The 24,314-nt window shown below is 43.5% G+C and overlaps 1 protein-coding gene across 2 annotated transcripts in view; it reads left to right on the forward strand.

The window, feature by feature from the left end:
• Positions 1-20,829, forward strand: part of LOC115456701 (somatostatin-1B-like) — a 25,692-nt gene extending 4,863 nt beyond the window's left edge. Inside the window, exons 2-3 of one of the 2 annotated variants that reach the window (XM_030185945.1) lie at positions 15,049-15,209; positions 20,411-20,829. In XM_030185945.1, coding sequence (XP_030041805.1) covers positions 15,108-15,209; positions 20,411-20,650 — 342 coding nt within the window. In that variant the 5' untranslated portion in view covers positions 15,049-15,107 and the 3' untranslated portion in view covers positions 20,651-20,829. The remainder of the gene's footprint in view (positions 1-15,048; positions 15,210-20,410) is intronic. The other variant, XM_030185947.1, reaches the window with a different exon arrangement.
• The last annotated feature ends 3,485 nt before the right edge of the window (positions 20,830-24,314 follow it).

Consider the following 24,314-nt stretch of genomic DNA (forward strand, 5'->3'; position numbering starts at 1 on the left):
TGAGGAAGGCTGCCTCCACCACCACTGGACGACCGCAGGTCTCGCCTTGCTTGTTGATATAAGCCACTGCCATCGCATTGTTAGAGAAAAGTCGGACCAGGGCCCCCACCAGAAAGGGAGTGAAGTTGCATAAGGCATTTTGCACTGCCCTGAGCTCCAAGCAATTTATTGACATTGAGACTCTTGTTCCATTTAGATTACCTGTGCCAGATCGAACTTGTAACGAGCTCCCCAACTCGACTTGCATTGCGTCCGTTGTCAATACCTCCCGTTGTCAATACCTCCAATACCTCTGACAGTCAAATTCCTGTGCAACAGCCACTACTGCATACTGTGGCAAACAGCGTCCAAGGAAGATGAAGGTGAGTGACACTGTAGACTAGTGTCTGAGAAGAGACTCTTGTAATGGCTGCATAAGAGCCCTTGCCCATGGCACTACTTCCATTGCTGCTTTCATTGACCCCAGAACCTGGACATTGTCCCAGACCTTGTGCCTGCCTTGACTGAGGGAAAGACAAATCTGTTGAACCAGGTTTGACCTCCTGCGCTCCATGAGGAACAGCCTTTCCCATGTTCTGAATAGAATGTCCAGATACTCCAGGGTTCACAATGGAGTTAGTTTTGCTCTTTTTGAAATTAATCACCCAGCCCAACAACTGCCGCAGACAGCCAAATTTGTCCATTGGCATTGTATTGTCCGAATAGGACGATGCACGAACGAGCCACTCGTTGAGATACGGGTGAACTCTGATTCCCTGGTGCCAGCACTCTAACCCTGGCAAACGTTCTTGGAGCCATGGCGAGACCGAAGTGCAAAGCCCTGAACTGGAAGTGATGGCCTTGTACTGCAAAATGTCGTAACCTCCTCTGATGTTCCCGCCATATGGTGTGAAGGGCAGCGCGGATTGGCTATAGGGTCTATCTACTGGTATTTCTCTGTTATTCTTCCCCTTAGTACTTGGATAGTGGAAGCTTCCTGAAAATAAGTAGAGTAGTAGACTTAATTTCTAAGAACTTGTTAATCAAATGCTTACATAAACTATGGAATTTGCTGCCATTGAGTGTAGTCAAGGTTAATAATTTAGCCAATTTAAAACAAAAGAAAACACGGCTATTATGGTGATGACTCTCCTTAAAAACCCTTCTGTTTGGCCCCTTCCTCAAGCCTAGGACCAAACTAAGCTAACAGACCCACACACAAATCTGCTTATAAGAGAGAAGGCTTGACCTCCATTATGCACTCCCATTCTGCTAGCAGCACCTTTTGGAGAGTTGAAACACTTTTTTTGGGTGGGGTGGGGGATATGAATAAGAATCAGGTGTGAGTAAAGAAATTAGGGGTGAAGGGGTTTCCATGATAGAGGCCTCACAAATCTGTGTTTGCCTAAGGCCCAATATAGTGTTAATCCCTGATTACTAGTGGTTTGGTTTGTGGGGAATTTTGCAGTTTGAATTAATCAGTATTTTCTTTGGAAAGAAATTACTCACTGGTGTGTAATTTCATGGATCACTGCCGAAGACGTTACTTTGTTCATCTTTAGAAAATGAATCAGTGTGTTAATTACCATCCAGTACACTTTTCTGAAATGCAATACATGGGATGTCTCCTGAGTCTGGATACATATGAATTGATGATTAAGCTGGAGCCCTTGCTAAAGATGGCTGTTGCATTAGTAGTTCTATAATTCTGTGGCACCAGTGCAGTTCCCAGTGATAGGTTATAAATGGATGAATGTTATCGGGTTCTGATGATTTGTTACTTATTAGTTTATTGTAAACACTACTCTACTTTCCAGTCTTCAGATTTTCATTTATGGCTATTGCATTCCAAGAAAGGTGAAAAACCTGTTCCCCCTTGGAGGTCTCCATACTCTGAAGACATGAGATGAGGGGGGTTGGTCAGCCTTTCTTCAGTTTGTAGAAGCAGATGTTAGGACAGCTAGTGCAAGTCCTCAACCCTATGGAGAAACCCTAGCTAAATCAGACCATTTGCTGCAAGTTCTTTATTACATGTATATCCACTGGGGGCATCTTAACTGAAAAGATGCAGTGGATATAGGCTTACTGTCGGCAAAACAGGAAAACCAAGCACCAGAGCGAATTGCAATTGCTGTTCTAGGATTGCAGTTAAATGTGTTCTGTTTCGCTACTCTCTCTGCAGCTTTGCTAGTATGCACAGGGCAGGGGGAGAGGGGAGCGGTAGTTTAAATCCAGTTTATTTTTAACTTTTTCCTTTTGCTGATTTCTTACAGAAAAAGCTTCCACTCTACTACTCTGCTCTTTAAAAAGAAAAATCCTTATAAGCTCCAGTAGGGGCCATCTAGTCTTTCCCCCCACCACACACAGTATTCACAGATTGTTTAGCTTAGCAAAGGGAACTCAGCTCTGAAAGGGATTTTTTTTTTCTTTCCTTGTATTAATCATCAGAGCTAATGTGGATTTGGGTTCTGTTGGGCTTGGTGGCATTTAATCACAGGGCTGCTGCTGTTGGCTAAAAGGTTTCAGTATTAATTTACGTGCTACCATCACAGCCATATTTGCAGAAAAATCTGTCTGTCATTTATTTGGGTAATAGAGAAATCACTGCAGAGTTTTATTACGTTCTCTACAGCCTTGAAAAGTATTGTCAAAATTTTACAAAAATGTTTTATTAACATTAACGGTTAATAGACAAGGGTGAGACCTGGTGTTGACTTGTGGATATACTTTGCAGGTTTGAAATCCGAAGTCAATATTCAGCGATAGTTAAGTGGACAGAAGAACCTCCTGCCTGCTTAACTAGCACTGACTGTGTCAGGAGCAGATATTGAGTAGCTCTTTCTCTTTGGTTATTAGCTCTGACCACTCTAGCACACTCCAGTTCATTCTGGGCGGTCTGGGTAGGTCCTGATCTTATCTGGGTATTGGTATCTTCGAAGTCGGTGTTCAGATAACTAATGGATAGTAGAGTCGCATGAAAAGCAGACCTAAATGCGGTTAGTTAGGTGTTTACCAGTACTGATTATCAGCTGGACTGGGGTAGCTTCTGTCACCTACACAAGTCCTGGCTATTCAGTACCAGTACCTGGATTGGGTCTGGCCTTGAATATCCAATCTAATGCAGCAGTCTGCACTTTGAAAAAATAACGCTGACTGCCATTAGCTGAATATTATCCAGAAGCTAACTTGATTTGTATGCGTAGGAGGCCATGATCTGGGCTTGAGTCGTGAGAAGGAAGATGCTCAGTTCAATCATATGGACCTTATTGTCTGGTTTTCCTGATGTTATTAGCATGTAAGAGCCTCTTGTAAAAATGATAGTAAAGAATGGCTTCCTTTACACAGTCCTCTGTTGATGTGGTTGGTCTGGGAGCTGGGGCAAATCAGGGCTTAACATTGACTCTGTACAAATGGTGGTGTATCAGGCCAATGTAAATAAATAAATACAATAAAGATCTAACACCAATGTTTATGAATAGGCTGGAAGAAGTTCAGGTATACTGGGCATGATGTGGTTGGCCTTAATGTTGCAGCTATTTATAAAATGAGAAATAGAAAAACTGAGAAGCTCTACCCTCCCCCCCCCCCCCCCCCCCTGTTTACTAAGCCCCACGGCAATGCTAACTTGAATGGACTGTGTTGGCATTAGCCCACAGCAACTGCTAGTGTGGCTTAGTAAACGGGGGTGGGGGGCTACAGTGACAGTGCAACAGACTGTAAAGACTTGCTTTACAGAATTGGTGTAGTGGTTCCTGCATAGGGAAAAGATTCAAAGGGTAAGATGTTAAAAGATCGGATTTAGCAACTTCAGCACATCCTCTGGGCTCACAGTACTGCCCAATCAAATTGTCTTATATTTTTGGGATTGACTTTTTCTATGGTGATAATAAATATCTAAGGAAGCAGTATAAAAGATGCCTAAAGAGAAATCAAATACAAATCTTTATTTGTTAAAGGGTTCAATGGAGAGTTCAGTGCAGGCTGTTCCTGCAGCCGAGCATAACTTCAGTGAGTCAGGCTGCAGAAGCGGCTCACTTGAAAGCTCTATACATCATGAAATAGTCTCCATATAGAACTCCCAATTTTTAACTTAGTGCTTTAACCCAATGTGAAGTTCAGATCAAAACAAAACGTGATAAGAAATGAGTTCTCGATTAGCATCGTGTACCACTAGGATCCAAATAATGAAGGGATAAAATATATTCCCTAAGGTCTAAATGAAGCCTTTAAGCTTTCAACTTCTTTAACAAAATAATCAACAAGAAGCACTGGAGGTTGAGAAACAAACAGGAGCAGACATATCTGAACTTGCAACTCTGTCGCTAATTCACTGTGAGTTCCAAATGTCCTACAGAAATTTCCGTTTCAAAAATCTTCCTCGGGGACACCTAATTCACCCAGCTGAAGCAGCAGTCCTTTAAAGAAGGCAAGCATACATCAGATATGTCTTTACATCACACGCACAGGAACACTGCAGTCCTATCAAATAGTAGCATTCCATTCAATACTATCGTTTAATCCATAAAGAGTAACCGAATGTAACTCAAAAATCCAATATTGTTCTTGCATGGATAAATAAGCACCACAATCTCCCTGGAATTGCAAAGAAATCTGTTCAATTATTAGCCATTGCATTTCCACAAAAGCGTGACCATACTCTATGCAATGACTAACCATAGGGACTGTTAAGACTTTATTTTTTAACCTGCTGCGATGTTCGCTTAAACGTTGTCTTATCATTCTGCTGGTGTTCCCCACATAAATTTTAGAACAGGGGCATATGATGATATAGAGAACATTCACTGACGCGGCCGTCTGTATCTGTCCTTAATGTGTAACTTTTCAAAATGCCAGGATGTTGCCAAGTATTACATGTTTTTTTTTATGTTTCAACAATTTTTATTGATGACAAAGCAAGATAAACATATGCCACAATCTTGAGGGTACAGAAACTCGGATATAAAAACATATTCTAGAAATTCAGACTGTTACAGTCCATCATCAACGTTTTAACCTTTTACCCCCCCCCCCCCCCACCCCTCTTTGGTGTTTTATGGGCTTTCACTGGTTCAAACACATTTAGTATCCAATATTACCAATATTCTAGCCAATAGCCTCACTATGTGGTTTTGCTCCAACAAACCCACCCCACCCCCCCACCTACTTCCTTCTCTCCCATCTTCAATGGCCAAGTATTACATGTTAAAGACAGGACAAGCCTTGCAATGTCTGCAAGGTTTGTGACCCCCACAATTCCTGTGTTTCAACCCAAACTGGGACGAAAAAGTTGTAGGATGTTTAGAACTCACAGTGAATGAGCGACAGAGTTGCTCCTGTTTGTTTCTCAAACTCCAGTTGAAAGCTTAAAGACTTCATTTATGTCTTGGGGAATATATTTTATCCCTTCATTATTTGGATCCTAGTGGTAGACGATGCTAATCGAGAACTCATTTCTTATCATGTTTTGTTTTGATTTGAAGTTCACATTGGGTTAAAGCACTGAATTAAAAACTTGGAGTTCTAGATGGAGACTATTTCATGACGTATAGAGCTTTCAAGTGAGCCGCTGCTGCAGCCTGACTCACTGAAGTTATGCTCGGCTGCAGGAACAGCCTGCACTGAACTCTCCATTGAACCCTTTACCAAATAAAGATTTTTATTTGATTTCTCTTTAGGCATCTTTTATACTGCTTTCTTAGATATCTTTTTGGGATTAACTTTTTGTATGGTATATTAGAGTTCTCTCCTCTGGGAATTTTGTTAGTAGTTAGTTATTGTCACAGCAATGACTTTCTTTTGTCCTCAAATAAGGATGGATGTTGATCTGTGCTGCAGTTGGGGGGTAGGGAACTGTCCAAGAAACAGTCCTGTGTATGTGGATCTTAATCCTGGAATAGCCTAAGGGTGGAGGTGAGGGGGCCTTAGTACTAGAATAGCAGGGGGAGCTACATCTGCTGTTTTAGTGCCAGCTATCAATATCATGTGAAGTGGATATTGATCCCTGGCTAGTTCTGTGTATCTGAAGTGATCTTAACAAGGACCTGTGCAAAGATATAAAGGAATCAGTCGTTAAAGGCACTTATCTGGTGAGTAGGTGCTGCGAACTGGGTCAGTTCTGGTGAGAGGCATATTTAGTAGTGCCACTAACCATTCGGACTATGGCAGGGCCGAGCTGGAAGTTATCTTATTGGCTGCTAGCTTCAGCCTGCTACTGGCTAACCATCTGGATCAAGTTAAGACAGCCTGTTGACTTAGCCCTCCGAATGTAGCCCCTTGTTGGATAGCATTTGTGGCTGGTGTTGAAACTGAATATGCAGCAGCACAACTCGCCACATACTGGCTTTACTCAACCTGTGTTGGCCAGCATTTTGACTAAACCCTAATCACCATGCTTCTGTATCATCCCCTAAGAGCAAGCCTGTCTGCCTTCTAATTACCTACTAGCAATGGGAGCACCAGCTAGAATGATACAGTCATGCTATCCCTGTAACATGTATGTTTATTAAAACTGGATAGCCTCCTTCCCTTCATGTGACATCAATTTGACTGTAATGAATACAATTCAATTACTTACTGCGTAGTACCTTCATAAGTACATAAGTAATGCCATACTGGGAAAAGACCAAGGGTCCATTGAGCCCAGCATCCTATCCACGACAGCGGCCAATCCAGGCCAAGGGCACCTGGCAAGCTTCCCAAACATACAAAAGATGGCAAGTGAGGCCAGAAGTCTCATTCATATTAATGAATGCAGTCACATATAAATTAAGTAGTACTGGGGCAAAAGTGAAGCCCTGGGGTGTACCACAACTTAGGCTATATTCTTTGATAGCTCAATTCAACTCTGCACTCTAAACGACCTTTCTCTAAAGGAGAATTAAACCAAACTGACATCTAGCCACATCGCTTAGTTCTTCTTTACCCAGTTCACAAGTAGGTGATGGTCTACAGTAGCAAAAGCTGCAGCCATATCAAGAAGGATTAATAATGGATATAAAATATTCTCACTAACAGTGGCTCTAGATTTGCCTAGTGGAGTTGATCCTGATGTTAGTACATACAGAGATTTGTAATTCAGATTTCCCAACTCACTTTTCCTAAGAGAAGCAAGACTGCAAGTTCACGTGTGGAATGAGGAAACTTAGGACTGGGTCAGTGCTGTCGGTTGACTCTGGAATTAGCAACTTCCTCACTCTCCTCCCCAGCTACTACTGCTCTCCTCCCTTGTGGCTAGGGAAAGGCCAAAGGTCCATCAAACCCAGCATCCTGTTTCCAACAGTGGCCAATCCAGATCACATATACCTGGCAAGATGCCAAAAAAGTACAAAACATTTTATACTGCTTATCCCAGAAATAGTGGATTTTCCCCAAGTCCATTTAATAACGGTCTATGGACTTTTCCTTTAGGAAGCCATCCAAATCTTTTTTAAACTCCACTAAGCTAACTGCCTTTACCATATTCTCTGGCAACGAATTCCAGAGTTTAATTACACGTTGAGTGAAGAAAATTTTTCTCCAATTCATTTTAAATTTACTGTATTGTAGCTTCATCACATGCCCACTAATCCTAGTATTTTTGGATAGTTCTGAGCCTTTATATGGTGCCAGTAGCCACTCGGCTACTTAGATATGTGGCCTGGGTCTGGACCCTATAGATTGGCATTAATTTGCTCTAGTACAACATGGGCACCCACAGAGGCAGCAGAATACCTTATAAGGTATTCCCGTTTGGGAAGCCCTATAATAGTGCCTCCCCCATGCCCCTGATGGGGGAGGTAGAGAATTAATGGATCCCACAGCTGCAGGTGGGGGAGAACGAGCAGAAGCAATACCAGGTCCCACCACTGGATCATATACCAGAAAAGGATGAGGGAGACTGCCTTAAATGATAGGGACATCCCACAGACCCCCTGCAGCTGCTGGCCAAAGGACAGTCTGTCCAACTTAAGCATAAACATGAGGCTTGGAAATCCTGCAGTTACCCTGAAGTCTGTCTTCAGTCCATGATAATATGAAATGCAGCAGGGCTTGAGAGATATTCAGCATGCCATGGGCCTCATGGTGACCCAAATGTAGAGAATGAGGGCAGGGCTACGTGCCCTCACTACTACTGTCAAGCAACCTGGGACCTGTTGCTCTGACCATCCTGAGGCACAGCAATGAGATGAGTTAGATAAGCTGTTTCTACTTTATTTTGTAAAAATCCACTTTCCTGCCACAATTCTGTAGTTAACATAAGTACATAAGTAATGCCACACTGGGAAAAGACCAAGGGTCCATCGAGCCCAGCATTCTATCAATGTCAGCGGCCAATCCATGCCAAGGGCACCTGGCAAGCTTCCCAAACGTACAAACATTCTATACATGTTATTCCTGGAATTGTGGATTTTTCCTAAGTCCATTTAGTAGCGGTTTATGGACTTGCCCTTTAGGAAACCGTCTAATCCCCTTTTAAACTCTGCCAAGCTAACTGCCTTCACCATGTTCTCTGGCAACGAATTCCAGAGTTTAATTACGCATTGGGTGAAGAAACATATTCTCCGATTTGTTTTAAATTTGCTATATGTTGGCAATACAAATATATGTTGATTGGAAAGCGTGGTCTGGTGTTCATTAAGTTAACTATTAGCTCCACACACCCTAACATGAATCTTGTCTTGCATTACATCACTGCCATGTATCCATTTAGACAGGACCACAGACCTTCCAGCCAGTGGTATGGCTAGAGCAATCAGCCTTTGGGCTATTCTGATGGGGTTCAGGTGATATAGACTATCTCCCAGCGCAGAGACATCCAAAATACTGTCGCAAATTCCATCGAGTAACTTAACTCTGAAACACCTGCCCTAGCAACAAACCTGTGGTTCATATAACCTTTCATGGGCTCTAGCAGCAGAACTATGGAGACTCCCATACCCCAGACATATACCACACAATGTACTGCTTGGTTATGAGGCAATCTACTTTATTACATAGAAGTTGTATATCCAGCCAATTACAGAAGGTAGACTTACACATTTGATAATTATAACTATGGTGTTGTGAGTCTTCTTTCATAATTTGGAACTGTCTCCTCGCTTGGATCTAGCCCAGACATCACAGAAACAGTCCTTGACTAGGGGCAATAAGTTGCAGACTACAGGCCTTCCATAACAAAGTATATGTAGGCCTTGACCTGTTTAGTAATTGTGTGTCAACTTAGCTTGTGAACCCTCCAGGGACAGAGAAATATGTACCTGAATATACACTGTTTTGCTTTCAGCCTTGCGGATGGTATATATAAAAAATAAATAAATCTGTAAAATCGATATTTTTGATAGATCTGGTTTCTTTGCATTTGTTCATGAAGGAGTGAATTAATTGCTGCCTGGATCGATACATATGCCTCTCGGTTGGCTTCTGTTGCCTGTGCCACATAACGGCGCTTGGCCTTCCGCATCTGATTCTCTAACATTACAAGGCTCAGGGCGTTTCTTTTCCGTCTAGCTGACACGTATGCTATCAGATCCCCCCTTAATACTGCCTTTCCCGTGCACCAAAATAGCTGTGGGTTAGACATATGGCCTTTGTTAAACGACACGAATTCTTCCCATTTTGTCTTAAGAAACTTTTGAAAAGACTTGTCCTTTACCAAGTGACTTGGGAATCTCCATCTTCTAGCCCGTGTATAGTCTTTGGGAGCCCCCAAATCTGCCCACACCGGGGCATGGTCTGAAATCATTATTTCTGCTATTTCTGTCTCTTTGACGTGTGTGAAGAGATCTGATGTCATGAAAATATAATCTAATCTACTCCAAGTGCCATGTGCCCTAAATCTATGTGTATAATCTCTTGCCTCGGGATGTAGGACCCTCCAGACATCTACCACAGAATGGGAGCGTCGAAATTCCTTAAGCAATCTCCATTCCCGGTGGTCCCCCACCTGCTCCCTACGCGTCCCTGTGCAATCTATCTGTGGGTCTATCAGACTGTTCATATCTCCTACAATGATCAAGGGCTTCCCCTGTAGGGGGAGGACTCGTGCCGTTAACTCAGAAAAGAAAGTAGATTCTGACGGGGTGGGGGCATAAACATTCAATATATGGACTTCCCTGCCTTGCAGCCATAACTTCACCAGAAGATATCGCCCCTTTGTGTCTTGTAAGACCTTTTCGGCTGAACAAGCCAAATTTTTGTGGATGCAAATGGCCACCCCGCCCCTGCGGCCATCCAGTGATGCATATAGAACCTGCTCTACCCATCCCCGGGCGAGTTTCTCGTGTTCTTGGTCTGTTAGCCTAGTTTCTTGAAGACATGCGATGTCTACTTGCATGCGTTTTAAATGGATTACTATCTTCTTCCTCTTGATCGGGGAGGTTATACCTCCCACGTTCCATGTGGTTATTCTACAGTGTGTGGCGCAATGGGAAATTGCTACTACTCATATGCCTTGATTGTGTTGGAGGCCCTGGGTCCCAGCCCTTCCCCAGGTTCCCCCTATTGTTACCATTATAGACCGCTGGAAGCTGCAAAGTTACCTTTGGGGCTTCTTTGCTATTCTGTACAATAATCCCTATGCCATCATTGATCTCTGGATGGTAAGACTCCTTCGGTTCTTTGCTCTCTACAACCTCAATCCCCCCTTTTCTCCGTCCCTCTCCTTGTCCATGCCCCTGTTTTCCCCTCCCATCCCTACCCACCCCGTCCATCCCATCCCAGTCTATCATATGACTTCTACCCCTATTACAGTCCCTGGCTACAGTGAACCCACATCTTGACTGTAACCCCTGCCCCCTTTACCGGACCTGTCCACTGGTCGGGTCTCAGAGCCCACCTCTTATATCCCGTCACATGTGTTAACATATAACTCAGAACTTGTTTATACCATCCCCAACATACAACAATACATTTTACCAAAACAGTTAACTGGGACCCCATCATTCTTACCCGTCGCTTCTACCCATTGGGGAAGCGACGATCAACTGCCACTAGAGTCCTCTGTGTTGGCTGCAGGAGCATCTCCACATACAAGTTTCATCCTTCCGGTACTTCTAGTTCGTTATCTGTAAACCTTTGCGCCTCCTGCAGTGTTTTAAAGGTCCGCCATTGTCCTTTTTGGATCTTCAGAACAGCCGGATACAACAGCATAAAGCGGGTTTTCTTTTGCACCAGGGATGTACACAGTGGATGAAATCGACGCCTCTGGTCTTGAACTCCTGCAGAATAATCTTGGAAAATTCTTACCAGGGAACCATCATAAGCAAGAGTATCTCGTTTCAATCGATAACCCCGTAGAATTTCCTCCTTATGAAGGTAGTTGAGGACTTTGATGATGATTATCCTCGGTCTTGTTTGGCCCTGCTGTCGCCGGCCCAACCTGTGAGCTCTCTCCATGCAAAGTGTTCCGTGGCTGTCTGATAGGGCCAGCTCTTTTTTCAGCCATTGTTATAATATAGTTCCAAGAGATTGTTCTGGGATGTTTTCCGGGATGCCCATGAGTCTCAAGTTACATCTTCTTGCTCTATTTTCCATATCTTCAATTTTCTCTTGCTGCGCCTTTAGTTGTTCCCTCAAGCGAGAAAGCTCCTGATCACATTGTGACCTCTCGTCTTCGGCCGTCGAAATCCGTTGTTCCACCTCTCCCAGCCTCTTTTCATTGTCAGCCGTAGAGGTTTCTAAGTTCTTTAATTGGTTGGCTAGGAGATCAAATCTCGGATTTAAGGCTGCGCTGACGGCCATTGTAATTTGCGCCAGTTGCTTTTTGCTGAATTCCCCTGCTTCTTCCTGCTTCCCTTCCGCCATCTTTAAAACTGGCTTGGGGGGGGGGGGGGGAATTTTCCCTTTATCAAATTTTGTTCCTCTGCGGGTTGTTCCTGCTGGCATTGGCCGTAGAAACGGCTCCATGCGTTGCCCACGTCTCTCTCTTGGGCCACTCGTCAGGTCAAATTGATAAAGCTGAGTATATCACAGTCAGAGTCTATTGTTAAAGGAAATTTAGGCAACGGAACAGCTTCTCCGCTTCACACAGTTTTGGGCTGTCTGCTTTCTTTCCTGTGTGCCAGTTGACTGTCCCACAGAGGTACTTTGTGTACTGAGAGATTGAACTTCACCCCAAATTGCTTTGTCTTATGTCCGTTTCGCTGCGTTTTCCCGCTTATACTGTGCCGTCTGAGGCTCCCCTGGGCCCTTTCTGGAGCTGTCTGCTCCGAAGCGCTGTTTTCTGCCGCACAAACAGCTCTCTATCCGCTGCTCATTGACACCCCGGCGCGATCCGAAGTGGACCTTTGTTTCTAGGCCCCGGCGCTCGGGGAATCGGTACAGGTGGGGGCGGGGGGGGGAAGCGGTTTGTCCGTTTCGTGATTTTCTTCCGTTCTGCTATCTCTTTTCAGGCTACCCCTCCCGCCGCCCACCATGCTATTCGGCCTTCAGGGTTGAGCCCGCGCTCATTGTTGTTACGCCATCTTGGGCTCCGGTATTTCTCTGAAGCTCTCCTGTTCCTCGATCGTCGGGGGCTGTTGCTGTTCATCAGTTATCGTGCCTGTGGACTCCAGAGCTGGAGCGCTACTGTTTTAGTTGTTACTGCCGGTTCTGTGCCATTTCGGGCAGGACTGTAGTTCGGGCTCGATGGAGCTCATGGAGCAGCGGCCATCTTGCTGCCCGGCTCCACCGGAAGTCTTGTTCTGGTTTTATAAAGTGCTGCTCCACAGAGGTGACATCCTTGGTTGGCACTGGCATTTTTCATATAATGTCTATCAGGCATATTTTCAAAGCACGCCTTCCAAAGTTCCATAGGTTTCTATGGAACTTTGGAAGGCTAAGTGCTTTGAAAATATGCCTCAATGTAGATTAAATCTCATCTTTAGCATCTGGTCTGTTTCTCCAATATAGCACCCTTCTTCACACTTTTTACATTGAATGATTATATACCACATTTGAAGATGAGCATGTGAAGGATTCCTTTATGTTGAATGTTTTTCCTTTGTGAATGACTGGGGGATCCTGTGAAATGTGTTGGCATAGTTTGCAGCCAGATATATTACAAAGGATATGTTTTCCCTGGATATTTTAAGGGCCGAGGCAACATTCTTGGAGATTACTTTGGGGGTTGTAGCCTTTTTGTTTGAAGGACTCAGTCAGGATTTTGAGGTGTGTATTTCTGTCTCTTGGGTCGATGCAGATATGATGGTATCTTGTGGCTTGGCTGTGTATAATGAATTTTTATTTATTTATTTATTTATTTATTTGTATGTGAAGGGTGGAAGTTGGAGTTGTGGAGGTAACTGCATCTGTCTGTAGGTTTTCTGTATATAGATGTTTATATATAGCCAGTGCTGATGGAAACTGTGGTGTCCAAAAAATTAAATTTTGAATTTGATTTTAGGATCGTATGTGTTGAAAGAGCTGTGATATTGTTTTAGAGTTTCTTCCCCCTCACTCATCAATATACCAGTAGTATTTTAGGGGGTTTAGTCTGCTATGTATTCAAAAATGTCTCTTCCAGTTCAGCCATGAAGAGGTTAGCATAGTGGGGTGCCATTCTGGTGCCCATCGCCGTGCCCATGATTTGCAGATAGATGTCATTGTTAAAGCGGAAATAATTGTTAGAATAAATTTGATTAATTTTGTAATAGTTTCTGGTGAGTATTGGTGGTGCAGGGTGGATGTATTTTAGGAGTTTATCATATGCAGCTATGTCATCTGCATGGGGAATGTTGCTGTATAATGATTCTACATCCATTTTGACCAGAATGCCAATGCCAACCAAGGATGTCACCTCTGTGGGACAGCACTTTACAAAACCAGAACACTGCATTAATGATTTTATGGTGAGAATACTAAAAGGAAACTTTAAGACAATCCAGGAATGTAAGATCTTTGAAGTCAAAATGATTACATATTTTGACACCCACCAGACAGGACTTAACAAAGATATGGGCTAGAAAACCCAGTATAAACCATAAAATTCAACTGGTTTGTCACCCTCTTATCTACCATCCATCTCTCCCTGTCTCTCATCCACCCAGCTCCCCCTGTTTCTCACCTAACCCACCCCACCCTTTTCCTGTGGGACTGTCATTGAAATGGCTTTGTGTTTCACTTATATATACTGATGTTTACCAACATTTACTTATTTCTGATCTGAGGTTACCTTTGAAAGCTAATCAACAAATGTATCAAGTTAGTCCAATAAAAAGGTATCATCTTCTTTTCTATATTTTGTTTTATTTCTATTTATTACTAGCTTGAAACTGTATGCTGTCCTCATTCCACTCCCCCTCCCCAACCAGGATCAGGCACCACTCCCTCCTCATTCCCCGAACAAAAGCAGCACTCCACAACCTGCCCCCAAGACCCATTTGTAGCCCCCCCCCCCCCCCCCCCCACGGGGCTGGTCTAGTAGCATAGTCGGGCAGACCTTTTGTCGCTCCTGTCAATGCCATCTCCACTGTCAAAATGGCCGTCATGACCTCCTGCTGCAGTCTTGTGAGGGGGGGGGAGGTCGGGAAGGAGTGCTACTTCTGTTTGGGTACAGACCAGGCCATAGGGCTGATTTGAGGCAGCAGAGGCCAGTTTCAGCTTTGATTTTGGCCACAGTTTCAGTTTTATCTGCAACTGAAAAAAGTGGTTTCAGTTGCCCTCCGTCTGACAGAATAATATATTCAAATAGGTTATTTTTGCACATAACATCATAGGAATGACCTGCACTCCTATGACAGAGAATGATGAGGATGAGGCACCTGCAATGATGAAACACTCCAGCTTAGCTCCTAGGCATCCACAATTAGATTGTGAGCCCTCAGTGTACCTGACTGTAACTCACCTTGAGCTACTACTGAAAAAGGTGTGTGAGCAAAATATAAATAAATAAATGGCTGAGACATGACGTTTCCTCTACTGATACGGTGAGGACAGGCAGTTTCACCTGATAGCTGTGGGACACCTGGTGGCACAGAGGGAAGACACTCTCCTGGAACATTCAAGCCTTAATGTCTTTTGAGACGTACAGTCTGTCTTTGATGTGGACTTAATTGTTTGCGTCAGCTGTAGGACTGGGAGAGGGTTATAAAAGCAAATGATCTTATGTCACAGGCACTGCTGAGGCTGATATTCTCCCATCAGTGTAACCCGGCAAGCAGCAGCTTCTCGACATGCAGCTTGTGGCTAGTGTGGTGTCAATCCTGCTGTTGGTGTGCAGTATGAGAGCAGCTAGCCCCCAGGAGGAGCTGATACTCAGTTCGGCCAGCACCAGGGTGAGTGAACAAGAGACAAGTGTGATGGGAGACTAGAAAGAGCAAATAGGAAAAACAAATATTCAAAAGGAAAATAAATAGAAACAAGAAAAGCAGGAGAAAAGTGTTGACAAAGGAAGCCCAGGAATAGCAAAGAAATGTCCAAGATACTCTTTTGGGGATATTTTTTTTATTTGAGGTAAATCATTTTGGTTCCCCTTGTGGGGCAATAAGGTGGCATAGAATTTTCAGAAAAGAATAGAAATGGCAAAGTTTTGACATGGGAGCAAGGGTGCACCAGTACTTCAATATTTCAAAGTACAGGTGCATCATTCCCCTAGGAGGATGATCCATGCTACCCTAATATTCTGTAAAGGGTGTTCTTTTTAGAACAACCTTAACAGATTATTGGCTTAGCGTGCATTTTGTGCCTAAATGTGGGTGCCAGCATTTATGCCTGCCAAAGCCTGGTGTAAATGCTCGTGCCCAACTGATGGCAGTTAGGCATGTAAATGACATTCTATAACACTGTGTCTAAATTCTGGGACTGTCCCTGACCTGTCCATGCCCCTCCCATAGTTACACTCCCTTTGGCGTTGCACCCTAGGAAATTTAGGTGCACATTTTATAAAATAGGGCGTCGGGCAGATCAGCCGTAACTCCTAATTACTGCCAATTAAGTATGTGTTAATGCCAATAATTATCACCTAATTAGTTTAGATCTGTGATCATCTACTTAGTTTATGTGCAGATCTGCGATCCATGCCCAAAATCGTGCGCCCAACTTTGAGTGGCCCTATACAGAATCCAAGGGCTACTAGACAAGGGATGCTGATGGTTTTTAGCAGCATCACTGAGGAAAGGAACAAGATAGACATATGAGCATGAATTAGATAAAGATGAGAATTATTCAAAGACGATAAGTCAAACAGTTTTCAAGAGCACAAAAGTCCCTGTTGTCTCAAAAGCTCAGGTAATAGTCATCATCTGTGAGTAAGGTGTATGTTGGTCTGATAAAATATATCTGACTTGTATAGATCCTTCGTTTATAGTTCTTTTTGCTTACCCTATGTGTGTATATTACTGTGCAGTTCTGTATGATAATGTACAATCCTCACCCTGTGTGTTTTATTGTGCATCTGTCCTTGTTCACCCTGTAAGATGCATTTTAGATAGAACATGGAAATTGGAACTGAAACATTCAGATCAGGACATGTGAACTTCTGGCAATATTTTAGAAAAGGATTTGCTGATGTAGAGCCTTTTTAAAGACACATGCAGGAATGAATGTGTTCTGTGGCAGCTGTCAATGTCTAAAACATCAATGCAGGCAACTGCCAGCACTTCGGTGTGTATGTCTGCCATTTTGGAAACCTACAAGTCTAAGTTTTCCCAGTTAAGGTACAGAGCCTGCAAGCATTCGGCATGATCCATTTCAAGAGAGAGAAAGCACTGGGGGAAGGGATCAAGCTTCCCTAATCCCTTCTGTACAGTGCTGCCCAAAACAAGCACTTCTGGAAAACCTAAATGTCTCTGAGAGCAGCTGTAAGTCATGCGGTTGATCTTGGAAGTCGTAGACGTGCATTCCCCTTTTGAACTGGGGAATATGTGCTTATTTTTTTAGACCTGCCCAAAACGCACCCCTTGCCATATGCACATATTGAAGATTTGCATATGTAAATCCAGGTGTTCTAAGTGTATCTGAGATATGTGTGTTAAATGCTGGTATTTACATGTGTAAATCACAAATGAGGCTTCTAAACAAAAAAACATCTGAGTATGCACATATGCATGTGTGCTTCTGTTCCTATGTGCAGCTTGCTCAGTTGTGTTTTCTTCATACATTCTATTATACCTGGGAGAACTAGTGAGCATGTGACACACCATGCATGACATCAGCAGAGCCGGGACCTCCTTAGCGCCCTCTAGTTTATGAGAAACATAATGCCAAGGAATGTGTAAGAAATGGATCTTCACAGGAAAAATGTGACTTGAGGCAACCAGATGTTTCACTTTTGCCTTCTTGAACCTTGCTCCCTAGAGAACGCATAAATTAGGTCTCTTCTGTTAAATTTAAAGTGAGTCTGAAGACCTGGTTGGTCTTTGGTGGAAATTAGAACTGCTCAGTAACTACCTTGCCCCTAACCTCCTGATGCTTTGGATTAGATTATACCTGCTCATCCTTTCATGTCATATGTCTATACTTTTCTGTTTCTCTGTTCTTTTTATAAGATGTTCCTTAACTTAGGTAGTACAGTGCATGAAAGTAATAAAATTAATTGGAGGTGAATTAACTGTAAGTTAAATTTAAAATAGCATTTATATCCCACTTTTATCATCAAAGTGGGTTATAATGACAAATTAATAGATTTGTTCAAGAAGCTTTGGTGACTTAATTATGATGGATTATCGGGGGGGGGGGGGGGGGGTTCTTCTGTGATGTTCACTGATCCTTTGATTGGGACCAGGCCGGTCTTCACTGGATATGATAGTACCCCTGTTACTTACTCTATCTTATCTATGTGTTCCATCTTCTCTTACACTCTATGCTGTCTATTAAAATGTTCTGTTACATATTGTGTTGACATTGTAAGTAGTATACTATTCCATACTTTGTATTGTTGTCTGAATATTTTTACTGCTGTAATTGACTATTGCTTATGTTTGACTTATTCTTGCTGTACACTGCCTTGAGTGAATTCCTTCAAAAAGGCAGTAAATAAATCCTAATAAATATGTTAAGATGCTATGTTGTGGTAGATATTATATTATGTCTAGTTTTTTCTTTTTGCTTTGTCCTTGATTTTATTCTTTCCTATTTTACTTGGAGTTCTGTTTTATTTTATGTATTTATAACGTTGTATTGTAAACCACTCAGACGGTCATTCCCATGGGCGGTATATCAAATTTTAAATAAATACGAACTAAATAAAAACAGATTAATAAGAAAATAAAATCCACTAGTATTTTTATATGCCTTACTAAAGCTGCAGCTCCTGACTCATCCCAATATCTAATAGTTGTCCTATCTTTCCCTCTTTTTATGTATTTATTTATAAAATGTATAACTCGCACCATCTCTGCTACCAATGACATTTAACTTCCAAATACTTACTAGAAAAGATCAACCCATATCACGTGAACATCCAGGACTTCTCCTGGGTTATTACAATCCTGAGTCCAATATTCAAAATTACTTAACTGAGCAGGAGAGGCTCTAGCCACATTAAGGGCCTCTTTTATTAAAGCGTGTTAGTGATTCCCACAAGGCAAATGCAACGAAGCCCATAAATGGGCTGCGTAGAATTTGCCACACCAGGAATGACTAATGTGGTTTAGTAAAAGGGTCCCTAAACCATGCGGAGCAGGTCAGTGTGGGATATTCAGTGACGCTTAACCGGGCACTGGCTGGTTAATGTTGGGGGTTATCCAGAGACACAGTCTGGGTGAAGCCAGGAGTTATGTGGGTACAAGTGATATCCAGTGCTGAGACCCCCATTAGCTAACTGGGCAAGTAGAACCACTTAAATAGCAGTCCTAACTTTGCTCGTTAGCTCTGCATGTACGGCACTAAATATAGGCTGAACCTGAACAACACAGGCACCATCAAAGACCCAGATATTCAGTGCCAGTGTCTGGATAGGATCCAGCATCGAATATCTGGATCTATTTTAGTCGTAGGTGATCAGAGTTTAAAATATTGCTCATTGGCAATATTGACATCATGATACCAATAGCCAGGTTTTCAAGTTCTATTCTTTCCAACCCTATGGAAGTTGGAAAGAATTATACAATTGGGGTCGAGAAATGTCTGTCTGTTGTTGTTTGTCTGGTGGCCTCTGAAGATTTAACGGAATGGCATGAAATTTGGTATTGCGAAAAACGCACAAAGTCACATCAAATTTGGAAATGGGCCAGATCTGACTGGGGCTTCTAGAAAATAAGGCCCCTCCCCTCCACTCACACATGGAAAATAGCCAAATTAATTTATATGGGAGAGGGACGTCCAGCTTCTGCAGCACAGAAGCTTACATACAATGAAACACAGCAGTTAGGGAACTTCTTTCAAACTACCTCTCCCTGTTCTCTATTCTCTCAAGCCCCCAAAATACCCTCTGCAACTGCTCCACCCCCACCAAAATGCCTCTACCCGAAGCAACTGGACCACCACCCTGCACTCTGCCTCTATAACCCAAAAACTAGCCACCCTGCAACTGCTCCATCACCCCACAAAATGCTGCCTAAAAAACTACCTCACAACTGCCCCACCACCCACAAACTGCCCCAATCCCCAAAACTACCTCCATACAACTGCCTCACTGATCTGCAATCTGCCCCTACTCAAAAAACTACCCCTGCAACTGCTCCACAACCCCTCAAAGTGCCCCAACCTCCCCCCCCAAACACACACAATTGCCCACCACTTCACAAACTGCTGCCATCCCTAAAGACTAACCCCTGCAACTGCCCCACTACCCAACAAAACTGCTCCTACCCAATACCTCTCCCTAGCAGCTGCCTTCTCTTTCAAAAACTACTCTACCATCCTACAAACTGACCCATCCACAAGTCACCCCATCACAATTGCTCCACAACCCCACAAACTACCCCCCCCCCCAAAGTCTACCCCTTCAAATGCCCCTCAGTTCCAGACATTTCCACCAGTCTGAACAACTATCCTCTGCAACTGCTCCCACCCACAAAATTACTCCCATAACTGCCTCAGCACACACTTACACAGGCACATGCAGACATGGAAGGAAAGAATTCCATGAGCCATGCCCTGTATGCTTTATCCAGTCTGAATTAAGAATGATTTGGGTCCCAGGAAGTACACAGACAGTGGTTTCCCAACTTCCCTAATCCAATCTTTATTTTTAACCTGACCCTCTATGTGCACCCTTGGGCCTTTAGCATCTATCCCATCCATCTCCCGCAAAAAGGTGAGAAAATGTGGGATACAAATGCAATAAATAAATAATAAATAAAAAATACTATCCCCTCCCCCTTACTGTGCATACTGTTTTAAGTGACACACGATATCAAGCTTCCCTTAAAATGAGAATATATACTATGACCCTAGATGTCTGGAACCTTTCTTGCGGAGGAGGAAAGGGAGCTTTGATCATTTGTATGTGCTTCTGTCATAATGTAAATTCCAACTTTCTTCTGGAGAGGGCAGAACTGTGTCTGAGTTACTGTCTCATGTTTTCTCTGGGCAGGAACTGAATGCTACCAGGAAGGACATGATCCTGAAGGTCCTCCGAAGGTGGCTGCAGAACATGGACAGTAGCTTCATGGCGGCAGAGGCTAAAGTTGAAGCTCTGGCTACTGAGTCTAAGGAGGCTGTACAGAACAAAGTGGAGGAAAGGTCCAACAGTAAGCCCTTAACTCTGCTACCACAGAGAAAAAGTAAAGCACTTTGTAGAAACTTCTTCTGGAAAACCTATACTTCCTGCTAATGTCCCAACCCGCTCGCCGCTTCTCCCATGCTCCTGCTAGAACTAGGCTCCCCAGCCCAAGATCTCACCCTCACCCTCTTAAAATATCTGTGAGTATTGTAAATAACATGAAATGCTTAATTGGTTCTGTTTTTGCTGAATGTGTTCAATCTGTTTCTTAATCATTCTGCCTCTGGAAATAAAGCATGGCTAAGAACTACCTGAATGAGCTAGGTCTGCTTTTTATCTGTCCTTGTGGATACACCTTACATGACCTCAGTCCCCTCTCAACTCTGCCATCCGCTCAATCTCTGAAACAGAGGTTAGACCATCAAAGAAGTTGAAGGGAACCATATTGCCATCCTGACCCCTCCCCACACACTGGCTTTACTAGAGATGCCGTTAGCCAGATCCAGGCTGGGATTTGGGGGCAATCCTGTATTTCAGACAACCAGTGCATTATGGGACTTGCAGCACTGATTTCAATGGGCAGGATCAGGTACTAAAAATCTCACACTGTTTTGGGATATAATGTAAGTTAAAAACCAGGACTGTTCCAGATTCTGCAGCATGCAACTGGGTAATTTGGCATCTTTGCTTTACACGAAGAAGCCTTCAGAGACCATATGAAATCTAATTGAGCATTGCTGGAGGCACTGTCCTTTGTAACCAGAACAGGCATCATCTCCCAGCACAGTGTTAAAGGGTACTGTGCTTTGAAGGATGTCTTCATAACCAGGACACTCCCAACTCGCCAGGGACCTCCAATTGCTGCCATTCACATCCTTGTCCTGTACTTCAATGAATCACATGAAGCTTTGAACAGACAATCAGCAGTTTTGTGAGGCTTAAGTTCAGCCACTCCTTACTTAAACTGCCTTTCTCAATAGGATATCACAAACCTAATTACTTTTAAAAGATGGCGAAAGAAACAGGCATGGGATTGATACCAGTTCATTCAACTAAATCCAGTCACTCTGGAAACAGAACTTGGACTGGATGCAGCAATCAGACCAAGGATTCGCCATCAGGGGAAAAAGACTGGACCTCTGCCTTTCACAAACACTGCATCTGCATTAAAAAAAAAAAGTTACATTGTCTTACAAAATACCATCAAGCAAGTAATACAAAACAGGAAACACTGGTTGAATAATAGGCTTTCAAAGCAAGACACCCCACTACACAATTCCAGTGGGAATTTTGCATGTATGCCGTGTAGAATTCCCCACTGTACATAATTCTGTGCAGGCAGCAGCAGGAAGCAAAAGTGGTGTTGGCTCTCCCTCCCTCCCTACAGAGCACAAGAAGAGGAAGAAAAATGACTGCATATCAGCCCACTTCCTCCTCCTCTGCCATCCCGGACCCAACTCACTGTTTGAACCTGAGTGGCTGTATGGCAGAGGAGGAAAAAGTTGGCTACAGCTCACCTTTTCCACTTGCTGTGTTATCCGGGGCAGGGGGGGAGGTTGGATAAGTTGGAAAAAGGTATGCCATGCTATGGGGGGGGGGGGGGGAGGACTGTAGCCAACGGGGGGGGGGGTGCCATAGGAGCAGGGGAGAGCAAGCCTGGAAGGTGGGAGCACAGCAAGTTGAATGTGTGCCACAGGAGGAAGGGAAGGTGGGGGAGAATGAAGCAGAGGTGGGATGTGTGCCTGGTTGGGGGGGGGGGAAGAAGGAGAGGTGGAGTTGAATGCCTGGGGGTGAAGAAAGGTGGAAAAAATGGGGGTATGTACCTTGGGGGAAGATGACCATCCCGAGATAGAAATGTGCCCCATGCGACACCCTTCTAGAGTTCCTATCCCATCCACTGGGCCGCAGCCAAGCAGGGAAGACAATGGACAGGACACAATTTTGGAGCCCCTGACTCCCTTATGCCTTGTGTGCTCGCACCAGACAGAACTGGGGGTCTTGCTGGGAGTTAAGGAAAGTGAATGAGGGAGTGAAAGAGGGACATGCACAGAGAAGGTGAGGGAACTGTGGAGGACAGAGAATATTCTAGAGGGTAGGGTGGGAGAGAACGGGGCAACACAGAGAGGGTTGGGCAAGGCAGAAGGAACCAGAGGGGACAGAGAGAAAGCTGGAAGGTATCTATCCTGGAGAAGAGACAGAGAAAGCTGGGGGCTCATCCCATTGGAAGGGCTAGGAATTCAAGTAAAGTTGGGATGAGAAAGAGCTAGGGAGGGTGGAACTTGGAAAGTTTTATTGCTGGGGAAGCTTCAGGAGTTATCTGGACAAATCATTAGAGCCTGCTTATTACTTGTACAGTTTTGCAGTTATTGTGCATTAATTGTCAAAAAGTTAACACATGGTATCTGTAAAGCCTGTGTAGTAATTGTTGGGGATGTGGCCAACATTTGCCCTGCAGTTACCACACAGTGTAGACAATTACCGCATGATAAATGCATTGGCTGATAGCACAGTAAGGGGCCCTTTTATTAAAGGGTTGCTGTGCGCCAATCCGGAACTACCACCGGGCTTTTGAGGGAGCTCAGCAGTAGTTCCCACCCCCAGTGTGCATCATTTCTGGCACTACAAAATAGTTTCTATTTTTGTGCTTACTCAACAGTAATCGGCACTGCCCAGTTACTGCCGGGTTAACGCAGGAACACTTATCGCCAACTCAATGGGTGGTGGTATGTGTTCCCCCCAGGCCCCAAAATGGCCACATGGCCTTTTCTTTTCCAGAAAAAAAGACAGACTTTTATCTGCTGCAGTAAAAGGGGGTCTCTCTCTCTTTTTTTTTCACTAATCTTAGAAGTGTTTTAGAACTCCTCCGCTCCTCCTTCCCAAAACTGTCAGGCAAACTTCAGCCCACTTTCTCATGTCAGAGGTATATGAGCAATAAATTATGACTGGGTTATTCTTTAAGGATGAGAAATTGAGCTATTTACTCAAGGCACATCAAATCCTTCATTTATTGCAAATTGATGAATCACTTCCACACAAAAAACTGGTTAAATGATTCTGCTGAATAATTTTTGTAGCAGTTTTACTAGCCCCAGGGATAGGAGGAAGAAAGTGGGGGATACAAACTGTCTAGGACTTTCTGTATTGCATGGGCATCCCTTATAGCTATTTCTTGTAATGTCTTTATAGCCAGCTTAAAGCTCTTAGAAACATTTGACTCTTTTCTTCTGTCTGATTTATTTGACTCTTCTTTCTGCTCTCTCACCCTTTGGTTCAGGACTGTCCTAGATGAAGCAACACCTGTCCCTTGGTTTAAAATCCCTGCAGATGAGAGTGTTTAGCATTGCTGGGCAGCATATTACATACATTTATCAAGCACAAAAGAGAGGGTAAAACAGCATACAAGCATACAACAGAAACAAAAGAAGCAAAACTGGGCCTTCAGGATAGAGACAAATGTCGTCCTTTAATGTGAAAATGACCCGACACGGGCCCTGTTTCGGCGTACTAACGCCTGCCTCAGGGGTCAGAATGATCCTTCAAAATCTAGACAGATGAAGATATTCAAGCATTCCAGATTTATTACCTCCTCTGTGTACAACCAAATGCAGCAGAAGCAGGCATCTATCAGGAGCATTTCATATCATAGATAAACCATGAAATCTGATGTTGAGCTGACCTCACATATGTCATATAATGCAGCACTGGATCTAGAGAGAATTATCAATAACCATTGCATAATTAGATCTAGTTAGTATCTTGATCACTCCAAGCATCT

This window comes from Microcaecilia unicolor, chromosome 13 (assembly GCF_901765095.1).
Source record: "Microcaecilia unicolor chromosome 13, aMicUni1.1, whole genome shotgun sequence".
Lineage (NCBI taxonomy): Eukaryota > Metazoa > Chordata > Amphibia > Gymnophiona > Siphonopidae > Microcaecilia > Microcaecilia unicolor.